This window comes from Salvelinus namaycush, chromosome 2 (genome assembly GCF_016432855.1).
Source record: "Salvelinus namaycush isolate Seneca chromosome 2, SaNama_1.0, whole genome shotgun sequence".
Lineage (NCBI taxonomy): Eukaryota > Metazoa > Chordata > Actinopteri > Salmoniformes > Salmonidae > Salvelinus > Salvelinus namaycush.
This window is the reverse complement of record NC_052308.1, coordinates 2,326,829-2,340,096: the sequence shown is the minus strand read 5'-3', so window position 1 is coordinate 2,340,096 and position 13,268 is coordinate 2,326,829. Positions and strand designations below refer to the sequence as shown.

General features: G+C 49.2%; 1 protein-coding gene across 1 annotated transcript in view; it reads left to right on the top strand.

Annotated features, from left to right (window-relative positions):
- The window catches only part of itga7 (integrin, alpha 7), an 81,232-nt gene that overhangs the window by 43,695 nt on the left and 24,269 nt on the right, over positions 1–13,268 (top strand). Inside the window, exons 3-5 of the mRNA XM_038963655.1 lie at positions 1,169–1,424; positions 2,361–2,492; positions 4,217–4,328. Of these exons, the coding sequence (XP_038819583.1) occupies positions 1,169–1,424; positions 2,361–2,492; positions 4,217–4,328 (500 nt within the window). The remainder of the gene's footprint in view (positions 1–1,168; positions 1,425–2,360; positions 2,493–4,216; positions 4,329–13,268) is intronic.

Below are 13,268 nucleotides of genomic sequence, written 5' to 3'. Positions count from 1 at the left end.
GTCTGTACTGTAGTTAGTAGACCAGGCTATGTCTGTACTGTAGTTAGTAGACCAGGCTATGTCTGTTCTGTAGTCAGTAGACCAGGCTATGTCTGTACTGTAGTTAGTAGACCAGGCTATGTCTGTACAGTAGTTAGTAGACCAGGCTATGGCTGTACTGTCGTTAGTAGACCAGGCTATGTCTGTACTGTAGTTAGTAGACCAGGCTATGTCTGTACTGTAGGTAGTAGACCAGGCTATGTCTGTTCTGTAGTTAGTAGACCAGGCTATGTCTGTACAGTAGTTAGTAGACCAGGCTATGTCTGTACTGTAGTTAGTAGACCAGGCTATGTCTGTACTGTAGTTGGTAGACCAGGCTATGTCTGTACTGTAGTTAGTAGACCAGGCTATGTCTGTACTGTAGTTAGTAGACCAGGCTATGTCTGTACTGTAGTTAGTAGACCAGGCTATGTCTGTACTGTAGTTGGTAGACCAGGCTATGTCTGTACTGTAGTTAGTAGACCAGGGCCCAATGCTGAGAATGTACTGCTACTGATCCTGTCCTTCCAGACCAGAGCCCACCTGTAGTGTAGTGTAGTAGATCTGATCTGAGACCAGGCTATGTCTGTAGTAGACTGTCTATTCCAGTTACTTACAGTAGCCAGATTCTCCAGATGTGCCCACAAACAGATCTGAGACCAGGCTATGTCTGTAGTAGACTGTCTATTCCAGTTACTTACAGTAGCCAGATTCTCCAGTCGTGCCCACAAACAGATCTGAGACCAGGCTATGTCTGTAGTAGACTGTCTATTCCAGTTACTTACAGTAGCCAGATTCTCCAGACGTGCCCACAAACAGATCTGAGACCAGGCTATGTCTGTACTTTCCTACCAACAAAAAGGCAGTAACAGCTCATAGCATGGAACTGAGAAAAATGGCTTTCATTTACCTTGGTTTCACAGTAACTGTATGCAGTTACTGCTAACATGACCCCCATTTTCCCCAAAACACAATACAATAGAGGCAGGATACTGGTCCACGTGATTAAGCATGTATTTAATGTAGCAAAAATGACATGAACTCATTTTAGACCAAATGAGCAGTTACTGTCGTTTTTTTACTTGTCAGGGCAATGTAGTAGACTGTCTCTTCCAGTGACTGATATGGTACTACCCCTACCCCTCTCCAGACCTGTGCCCACCTGTATGAGCTGCGTCAGCGTGTGGGCCTGCCGTCTGAGACGCGGGACCCTATCGGGCGTTGCTATGTCCTGAGTGAGGACCTGACAGAGAAGGATGACTTGGACGGAGGAGAGTGGAAGTTCTGTGAGGGGCGACCCCAGGGACACGAACAGTTTGGCTTCTGTCAGCAGGGCCTGTCTGCCGCCTTCACACCAGACAATAACTTCATCATGTTCGGCGCTCCAGGAACGTACAACTGGAAAGGTATGGTGCCATACTACTTATTATTATTTATTTTATCTCAATGAGACAAACCTGTATAAAGAAAAGTTAAATAGTGGGGACTGACACCTGTGCTGAGCAAAATGATAGTTCACAACAAAAAAATCTAAGCTTGTTGTCAGAGGTGTTTTCGACCTCAAACATGGTGTAATAAAAGAGAGAATATAGTTAGAAAAAGAAAATCTCCTCACCAATAGACCCCTGATCAATCAATGGATCAATCAGTATAACATACAGTATGACTACTAAGGCCAATCAGTATATTGGTGGCATTATCTAGCTGAACTCATGCTCAGGTAAACAGGTCAAACAGCAGATCACTATAAATAACCATATTTTAAAAAAATACCCAAAAGTCATGATTCAGTTTTTCATAAAATTGTATTTCTCTCCTTGGACAAATCATTGATTTATAAAGCTAATCAATATACTGATTGGCCTTAGTAGTCATACTGATGGATCAAAGTAATTGATTCCCAGCAGTTAGTTATTGGGATGATCATTATGAGACATCAGTGATCAATATGAATTATGGATCACTGTATCATATGTTATACTGGCCTTAGGTGGAGTAACGATTACATCATATGGTACTTGACATTAGCATTGTGTAACCCCAGGGATGACTGTGTCCAGTGGATATCTGTGTGTTTATTTATGTATGGGAGTTGTCTCTCTCTTTGTGTGTGTGGTGGGTGCTTGACTGTGTGTGTGTGTGTGTGGGGGGGGGGGGTGCTTGTCTGTGCGTGTGTTTGTACGCATGTCTGTCTGTCTGTCTCTGTCTGTCTGTCTGTCTGTCTGTCTGTCTGTCTGTCTGTCTGTCTGTCTGTCTGTCTGTCTGTCTGTCTGTCTGTCTGCCTGTCTGTGTCTATCTATGTCTATCTGTCTGTCTGTGTCCTATAACTCTGTTCCTTCCAGGAGAGATGCGTGTCCAGCTGCTAAACCAGACACTGTTGGATCTTGGTTTCTATGACGACGGACCTTATGAGGTGGCGGATGAGAAACAGCTGAACGCTCAGCTGATCCCAGTTCCCTACCATAGTTACCTGGGTAGGACCGTCCCTGCCCTCTGCTGCTCCTCTCACAATGCTGCTAGCCTGCTGTCCTGTCTCACTGGAGTTCACTGAGCACAGAACAGCAAAGGAGAGAGGGCCTGGGAAGATGACAACAACAGACTGACGGCACACTGTACCCAAAATAAATACCTGTCTGTAGAGCCATCCCTGACCTGTCCTTAGGGGCCATCCCTGACCTGTCCTTAGGGGCCATCCCTGACCTGTCCGTAGGGTCCATCCCTGACCTGTCCGTAGGGGCCATCCCTGACCTGTCCTTAGGGGCCATCCCTGACCTGTCCTTAGGGGCCATCCCTGACCTGTCCTTAGGGGCCATCCCTGACCTGTCCGTAGGGTCCATCCCTGACCTGTCCTTAGGGGCCATCCCTGACCTGTCCGTAGGGTCCATCCCTGACCTGTCCGTAGGGGCCATCCCTGACCTGTCCTTAGGGGCCATCCCTGACCTGTCCTTAGGGGCCATCCCTGACCTGTCCGTAGGGGCCATCCCTGACCTGTCCTTAGGGGCCATCCCTGACCTGTCCGTAGGGGCTATCCCTGACCTGTCCTTAGGGCCCTCCCTGACCTGTCCTTAGGGCCCTCCCTGACCTGTCTGTAGGGCCCATCCCTGACCTGTCCGTAGGGGCCCTCCCTGACCTGTCCATAGGGGCCCTCCCTGACCTGTCTGTAGGGCACCTCCCTGACCTGTCCATAGGGGCCCTCCCTGACCTGTCTGTAGGGCCCCTCCCTGACCTGTCCTTAGGGGCCCTCCCTGACCTGTCTGTAGGGCCCCTCCCTGACCTGTCCATAGGGCCCCTCCCTGACCTGTCCTTAGGGGCCCTCCCTGACCTGTCCTTAGGGGCCCTCCCTGACCTGTCCTTAGGGGCCCTCCCTGACCTGTCCGTAGGGCCCATCCCTGACCTGTCCGTAGGGGCCCTCCCTGACCTGTCCATAGGGGCCCTCCCTGACCTGTCTGTAGGGCACCTCCCTGACCTGTCCTTAGGGGCCCTCCCTGACCTGTCTGTAGGGCCCCTCCCTGACCTATCCATAGGGGCCCTCCATGACCTGTCTGTAGGGCCCCTCCCTGACCTGTCCATAGGGGCCCTCCCTGACCTGTCTGTAGGGCACCTCCCTGACCTGTCCGTAGGGGACATCCCTGACCTGTCCGTAGGGGACATCCCTGACCTGTCCTTAGGGGCCCTCCCTGATCTGTGCAGCTCCACTCCACCTCAATATTCTGAATACTTTACCACATGAAGTAGCTACGCATGAATGGACCAATCATGGGTGAGAAATACGACAATAGAATAACACTCAAGACAATTGGAATATTATTATCCCACAGTCATCAGGGCCTGTTATAGACTGGTCCCAGATCAGCTTGTCCTTTGGCGAACTACTCTGCTGTCATGCCAATGCCATACAGTACATGTGTGAGAAGTTGGCTAAAAGCACAAACAGATCTAATTCTGGGTCCAGTGTGAGTCAGTCTTGTCGTCCTGCTTTTGGGTACCAGTGGTTTACCCACAAACCACTGCAATACCAGGAAGAAGAACACACACACAATCACAGCACATTTCTTTCTCACCTGCACTCCCTCTCTCTCTCTCTCTCTCTCCCTCTCTCTCTTTGTCACCCTGTTCCCCCTCACCACCTCTCCTCCACCCCCCCCCCCCTCCCACCGCCCCCTCTCTCTCCTTCATCTTCCTCTCTCTCGGGCCTCAGGGCTCTTGTTCATGGCTAGTCCTGATGAAGATGCGCTGGTGTACAAAACTCTGGAGCCACACTCCAACTGGCCCATGTTTGAGGACGTAGCTCAAAATAGCTACTTAGGTTTGTAGCTGGGAGTGAAACACACTGTAGACTTACCCCGCCTCTCCTGTCTACCCTTAACACACTGTAGACGTACCCTGACTCTCCTGTCTACCCTTAACACACTGTAGACTTACCCTGACTCTCCTGTCTACCCTTAACACACCGTAGACTTACCCTGACTCTCCTGTCTACCCTTAACACACTGTAGACTTACCCCGCCTCTCCTGTCTACCCTTAACACACTGTAGACTTACCCCGCCTCTCCTGTCTACCCTTAACACACTCTAGACTTACCCCGCCTCTCCTGTCTACCCTTAACACACCGTAGACTTACCCCGCCTCTCCTGTCTACCCTTAACACACCGTAGACTTACCCCGCCTCTCCTGTCTACCCTTAACACACCGTAGACTTACCCTGACTCTCCTGTCTACCCTTAACACACTGTAGACTTACCCCGCCTCTCCTGTCTACCCTTAACACACTGTAGACTTACCCCGCCTCTCCTGTCTACCCTTAACACACCGTAGACTTACCCCGCCTCTCCTGTCTACCCTTAACACACTGTAGACTTACCCCGCCTCTCCTGTCACCCCCCTAAACACACTCTAGACTTACCCCGCCTCTCCTGTCTACCCTTAACACACTGTAGACTTACCCCGCCTCTCCTGTCTACCCTTAACACACTGTAGACTTACCCTGACTCTCCTGTCTACCCTTAACACACCGTAGACTTACCCCGCCTCTCCTGTCTACCCTTAACACACTGTAGACTTACCCCGCCTCTCCTGTCTACCCTTAACACACTGTAGACTTACCCCGCCTCTCCTGTCTACCCTTAACACACTGTAGACTTACCCTGACTCTCCTGTCTACCCTTAACACACTCTAGACTTACCCTGACTCTCCCATCTACCCTTAACACACTCTAGACTTACCCTGACTCTCCTGTCTACCCTTAACACACTGTAGACTTACCCCGCCTCTCCTGTCTACCCTTAACACACTGTAGACTTACCCCGCCTCTCCTGTCTACCCTTAACACACTGTAGACTTACCCCGCCTCTCCTGTCTACCCTTAACACACCGTAGACTTACCCCGCCTCTCCTGTCTACCCTTAACACACTGTAGACTTACCCCGCCTCTCCTGTCTACCCTTAACACACTGTAGACTTACCCCGCCTCTCCTGTCTACCCTTAACACACCGTAGACTTACCCCGCCTCTCCTGTCTACCCTTAACACACCGTAGACTTACCCCGCCTCTCCTGTCTACCCTTAACACACTGTAGACTTACCCCGCCTCTCCTGTCTACCCTTAACACACTGTAGACTTACCCCGCCTCTCCTGTCTACCCTTAACACACTGTAGACTTACCCCGCCTCTCCTGTCTACCCTTAACACACTGTAGACTTACCCCGCCTCTCCTGTCTACCCTTAACACACTGTAGACTTACCCCGCCTCTCCTGTCTACCCTTAACACACTCTAGACTTACCCCGCCTCTCCTGTCTACCCTTAACACACTGTAGACTTACCCCGCCTCTCCTGTCTACCCTTAACACACTGTAGACTTACCCCGCCTCTCCTGTCTACCCTTAACACACTGTAGACTTACCCCGCCTCTCCTGTCTACCCTTAACACACTCTAGACTTACCCCGCCTCTCCTGTCTACCCTTAACACACTGTAGACTTACCCCGCCTCTCCTGTCTACCCTTAACACACCGTAGACTTACCCCGCCTCTCCTGTCTACCCTTAACACACTGTAGACTTACCCCGCCTCTCCTGTCTACCCTTAACACACTCTAGACTTACCCCGCCTCTCCTGTCTACCCTTAACACACTGTAGACTTACCCCGCCTCTCCTGTCTACCCTTAACACACCGTAGACTTACCCCGCCTCTCCTGTCTACCCTTAACACACTCTAGACTTACCCCGCCTCTCCTGTCTACCCTTAACACACCGTAGACTTACCCCGCCTCTCCTGTCTGCCCTTAACACACTGTAGACTTACCCCGCCTCTCCTGTCTACCCTTAACACACTCTAGACTTACCCCGCCTCTCCTGTCTACCCTTAACACACCGTAGACTTACTCCGCCTCTCCTGTCTACCCTTAACACACTGTAGACTTACCCCGCCTCTCCTGTCTACCCTTAACACACTCTAGACTTACCCCGCCTCTCCTGTCTACCCTTAACACACTGTAGACTTACCCCGCCTCTCCTGTCTACCCTTAACACACTGTAGACTTACCCCGCCTCTCCTGTCTACCCTTAACACACTGTAGACTTACCCCGCCTCTCCTGTCTACCCTTAACACACTCTAGACTTACCCCGCCTCTCCTGTCTACCCTTAACACACCGTAGACTTACCCCGCCTCTCCTGTCTACCCTTAACACACCGTAGACTTACCCCGCCTCTCCTGTCTACCCTTAACACACTGTAGACTTACCCCGCCTCTCCTGTCTACCCTTAACACACTGTAGACTTACCCCGCCTCTCCTGTCTACCCTTAACACACCGTAGACTTACCCCGCCTCTCCTGTCTGCCCTTAACACACTGTAGACTTACCCCGCCTCTCCTGTCTACCCTTAACACACTGTAGACTTACCCCGCCTCTCCTGTCTACCCTTAACACACTGTAGACTTACCCCGCCTCTCCTGTCTACCCTTAACACACTCTAGACTTACCCCGCCTCTCCTGTCTACCCTTAACACACCGTAGACTTACCCCGCCTCTCCTGTCTACCCTTAACACACCGTAGACTTACCCCGCCTCTCCTGTCTACCCTTAACACACTGTAGACTTACCCCGCCTCTCCTGTCTACCCTTAACACACTGTAGACTTACCCCGCCTCTCCTGTCTACCCTTAACACACTGTAGACTTACCCCGCCTCTCCTGTCTACCCTTAACACACTGTAGACTTACCCCGCCTCTCCTGTCTACCCTTAACACACTGTAGACTTACCTCGCCTCTCCTGTCTACCCTTAACACACCGTAGACTTACCCCGCCTCTCCTGTCTGCCCTTAACACACTGTAGACTTACCCCGCCTCTCCTGTCTACCCTTAACACACTGTAGACTTACCCCGCCTCTCCTGTCTACCCTTAACACACTGTAGACTTACCCCGCCTCTCCTGTCTACCGTTAACACACTGTAGACTTACCCCGCCTCTCCTGTCTACCCTTAACACACTGTAGACTTACCCCGCCTCTCCTGTCTACCCTTAACACACCGTAGACTTACCCCGCCTCTCCTGTCTACCCTTAACACACTGTAGACTTACCCCGCCTCTCCTGTCTACCCTTAACACACTGTAGACTTACCCCGCCTCTCCTGTCTACCCTTAACACACCGTAGACTTACCCCGCCTATCCTGTCTACCCTTAACACACCGTAGACTTACCCCGCCTCTCCTGTCTACCCTTAACACACTGTAGACTTACCCCGCCTCTCCTGTCTACCCTTAACACACCGTAGACTTACCCCGCCTCTCCTGTCTACCCTTAACACACTGTAGACTTACCCCGCCTCTCCTGTCTACCCTTAACACACCGTAGACTTACCCTGACTCTCCTGTCTACCCTTAACACACTCTAGACTTACCCCGCCTCTCCTGTCTACCCTTAACACACCGTAGACTTACCCCGCCTCGCCTGTCTACCCTTAACACACTGTAGACTTACCCCGCCTCTCCTGTCTACCCTTAACACACCGTAGACTTACCCCGCCTCTCCTGTCTACCCTTAACACACTGTAGACTTACCCTGACTCTCCTGTCTACCCTTAACACACTCTAGACTTACCCCACCTCTCCTGTCTACCCTTAACACACCGTAGACTTACCCCGCCTCTCCTGTCTACCCTTAACACACTCTAGACTTACCCCGCCTCTCCTGTCTACCCTTAACACACTCTAGACTTACCCTGACTCTCCCATCTACCCTTAACACACTCTAGACTTACCCCGCCTCTCCTGTCTACCCTTAACACACCGTAGACTTACCCCGCCTCTCCTGTCTACCCTTAACCCCTGTGTTGGTTTACCCTGACTCTCCCATCTACCCTTAACCCCTGTGTTGGTTTACCCTGACTCTCCCATCTACCCTTAACCCCTGTGTTGGTTTACCCTGACTCTCCCATCTACCCTTAACCCCTGTGTTGGTTTACCCTGACTCTCCCATCTACCCTTAACCCCTGTGTTGGTTTACCCTGACTCTCCCATCTACCCTTAACCCCTGTGTTGGTTTACCCTGACTCTCCCATCTACCCTTAACCCCTGTGTTGGTTTACCCTGACTCTCCCATCTACTCTTAACCCCTGTGTTGGTTTACCCTGACTCTCCCATCTACCCTTAACCCCTGTGTTGGTTTACCCTGACTCTCCCATCTACCCTTAACCCCTGTGTTGGTTTACCCTGACTCTCCCATCTACCCTTACCCCCTGTGTTGGTTTACCCTGACTCTCCCATCTACCCTTAACCCCTGTGTTGGTTTACCCTGACTCTCCCATCTACCCTTAACCCCTGTGTTGGTTTACCCTGACTCTCCCATCTACCCTTAACCCCTGTGTTGGTTTACCCTGACTCTCCCATCTACCCTTAACCCCTGTGTTGGTTGTGCTCACTGCTAGCCCTTCTCTACTGTAGAACCTGTGTATAATCTATGTAGATTTGACCCCTTTCTGGTCTGAATTTCTCTCTGTGTTACAGTCTGTCTGTCTGTATGGTGTAGTGGTCTGTAAAGCCTGTCAGTCTGTCAGTCTGTATGGTGTAGTGGACTGTAAAGCCTGTCAGTCTGTCAGTCTGTATGGTGTAGTGGACTGTAAAGCCTGTCAGTCTGTCAGTCTGTATGGTGTAGTGGACTGTAAAGCCTGTCAGTCTGTCAGTCTGTATGGTGTAGTGGTCTGTAAAGCCTGTCAGTCTGTCAGTCTGTCAGTCTGTATGGTGTAGTGGACTGGAGCTGTCCAGGGTACCTTGGTGGTGGCTCTATGCAGTGGCGGTTCTAGCTTGTATGGCCCCTTCGGCGGGGGGTTCGCACCATTCTCCACTAACTGTCATTTCTATTCAGACATTTGGAACAACACAAATAAATAATCATAACATTTAAAACGATATAAATATAAAAATACAAAAAAGTAACCAAGACAAATAGAAACAAATTGGTGGTGTGCAGACTGGTTTTATATTATTCTTAACGACTTCGTACAAACCAGAAAATAATGTAGCAATATGTCTGTGAAACCATATATTCACAGTATTATGAAGGAATTCTGGTTTATTTGGTAGCATTTCGTGGTGTGACTGATTTTACTAATTAGTACTGTACAAAGTTAGAGGTGTGCTATTTGATAGATTCCCCCCCTCCCCCTACCTCTGGCTTCCAGTGGGGAGACCTGAGGTCATCCTACCCCCGCTCCCCTCCCCATCTCGTACTTCTGAGTGGGAGACCTTCCCAGGCAGTTGCCTGCCTAGCTCACAAACTAGAATCAGGGCTCCCACTCCGACAAGATTAATTGACCCACAGTCCCACACGGTGACATGATACCATTGACGTGAGCGAAATGAGCGATCGAAAACCGATCGTGTAAATGTCACCATTCCGATTTTTTTTGTGCGGGCGCCCCGTGCCGCCCCCGGCAAGACGCCACCCTGGGCGGCTGCCCATGTCGCCTGTACCTAAATCCGCCACTGGTTCTATGTCTACATTCTTATCTACATTTAGTAGATACAAGTAACTTTTCTAAGTAAATAAAGGTTTTCGATATGAAAGAAGAAAGCAAAGCAGGATTTAGAAAGACAAATCTCCCAGTGAACAACGTGTTCTAAGATCACCATGTTAATGGAACACCATGTGATACAGTTCCTATAGTAACGGTGTTCCAGGGAAGGTCATAGGAACAGAGCCTTCACAGCGTCTTCATTTGAAGGCGTAGTTTAAACTCAGCAGTCCTTGGATACGTAGATACTTGCTCATTCCCTGTTTAGATGGCTAATGGACTCTAACCAATGACGTTCTGTCCGTCGGATCGATTGTTCCCACCGGATCGATTGTTCCCATCGATTGTTCCCATCAAACCTGTAAATGTCTTTATTCACCTCCTCCTCCTCTATACAAACCAACGAGGCTATGTCCCATATGGAACCCTATTGCCTATATATAGCATTACTTTTTACCAGAGCGTTATGGGCCCTTGTCAAACCTATTGCGCTATTTAAGGACTAGGGTTCCATTAGAGAAGCCTTATCCCTTCGCCATAATGATCACTCCTCCTCCACTTCCTTAATGCCCATTATAACCTTTGACCCCTCACTTCTAACTGGCAGCATGCCTCCATCGATCCTGATCCTCTAACCAAATGACATAATGACTGGACATACATATGGAGCTTTGCACGCTTACTAACAGACAGTATTGCTATGACTGGTTATTTATAGACAGACAGTAGTGTTATTACTGGTTATTTACAGACAGACAGTAGTGATATTACTAGTTATTTATAGACAGACAGTAGTGATATTATTGGTTATTTAGAGACAGACAGTAGTGACATTACTAGTTCTGGACTTAAAAGCATATGCTTAATGGAGAGTCTCTTGAAAATACTTCTTAGTCCTGGACTGGACTTCATATGTGTTTGGGAAACTGGCCCCTAGTCTCTCGACTGAGTGATTCATATTATTCAGTCAGTACCCAGCAGCAGCAGTTTTACACTGTGTTTCTCCAGCCCAGCCCAGCCCAGTCAACTGCTCAGTCAGGCCCAGGTTTTCCACAGTTCCTGCCAAAATAAATACACCCAATGAAAAGTGAAATGTCCGTTTTCTAGATAAAAATAAATAAATATCTGACTCACACGATGTTCCGTGAAAAGAAAACCCCCATTGAAAACTACAGATGAAATATGCTATCAGATAATGTAAGTAAAGCAGCCAACAATATATTTAGATCCCCTCTCTCCATTAATGGACTGAGGGTTTAGTGGACAGAGGTTAATGGCAGAGGTTAGTTGACAGAGGGTTAATGGACAAGGGTTAATGGACAGAGGGTTAATGGACAGAGGGTTAATGGACAGAGGTTAATGGACAGAGGGTTATGGAAGGGTTTAATGGACAGAGGGTTAATGGACAGAGGGTTAATGGACAGAGGTTAATGGACAGAGGGTTAATGGACAGAGGGTTAATGGACAGAGGGTTAATGGACAGTGGGTTAATGGACAAGAGGGTAATGGACAGGGGGTTAATGGACAGAGGGTTAATGGACGTTATGGACAGGGGTTTAATGTGTTAATGGACAGGGGGTTAATGGACAGAGTTTTAATGGGTTAATGGACAGAGGGTTTAATGGGATTAACATCCATTAACCCTTCAACCCCTGTCCATACCCTCTGTCCTTAACCCTCTGTCCATTAACCCTCTGTCCATTAACCATTAACCCTCTGTCCATTAACTCCATTAACCCTCTGTCCATAACCTTCTGTCCATTAACCCTCTGTCCATTAACCCTCTGTCCATAACCCATTAACCCCTCTATCCATTAACCCTCTGTCCCATTAACCTCTGTCCTATTAACCCTCTGTCCATTAACCCTCTGTCCATTAACCCTCTTCCATTAACCCTCTGTCCATTAACCCATTAACTCCTCTGTCCACTAACCCTCTGTCCATTAACCCTCTGTCCATTAACCCTCTGTCCCATTACCCTCTGTCCACTAAACCTTCTGTCCATTAACCCTCTGTCCTTAACCCTCTGTCCACTAACCTTCTGTCCATTAACCCCTGTCCTACCTCTGTCCATTAACCCTCTGTCCACTAACCCTCTGTCCATTAACCCTCTGTCCCTAACCCTCTGTCCATTAACCCTCTGTCCATTAACCCTCTGTCCATACCCTCTGTCCATTAACCCTATTAACCCCTCTGTCCATTAACCCCCTGTCCATTAACCTTCCTGTTCTGTCCATTAACCCTCTGTCCATTAACCCTCTGTCCCCTTAACCCATTAACCCTCTGTCCATTAACCCCCTGTCCATTAACCTTCACTGTCCATTAACCCTCTGTCCATTAACCCTCTGTCCACTAACCCTCTTTCCATTTAACCCCCCTCTGTCCCATTACCCTCTGTCATTAACCCTCTGTCCATTAACCCTCTGTCCCTTAACCCCTGTCCATTAACCCTCTGTCCACTAACCCTCTGTCCATTAACCCTCTGTCCCTAACCTTCTGTCCATTAACCCTCTTGTCCATTAACCCTCTGCCCATAACTTCTGTCCATTAACCCTCTGTCCATTAACCCTCTGTCCATTAACCCTCTGTCCATTAACCCTCTGTCCATTAACCCTCTGTCCATTAACCCTCTGTCCATTAACCCATTAACCCTCTGTCCATTAACCCATTAACCCTCTGTCCATTAACCCTCCTGTCCATTAACCCTCTGTCCATTAACCCTCTGTCATATAACCTCTGTCCATTAACCCATTAACCCTCTGTCCATTAACCCATTAACCCTCTGTCCATTAACCCATTAACCCTCTGTCCATTAACCCATTAACCCTCTGTCCATTAACCCATTAACCCTCTGTCCATTAACCCCCTGTCCATTAACCCTCTGTCCATTAACCCCCTGTCCATTAACCCTCTGTCCATTAACCCTCTGTCCATTAACCCTCTGTCCATTAACCCTCTGTCCATTAACCCTCTGTCCATTAACCCTCTGTCCATTAACCCTCTGTCCATTAACCCTCTGTCCATTAACCCTCTGTCCATTACCCTCTGTTCCTTAACCCTCTGTCCATTAACTCCTCAGTCCATTAACCCTCTGTCCATTAACCCCATTAACCCTCTGTCCATTAACCCTCTGTCCATTCACCCTCATTACCCTGTCCATTAACCCTCTGTCCACTAACCCTATTAACCCCTCTGTCCATTACCCTCTGTCCATTAAACCCTCTGTCATAAAAA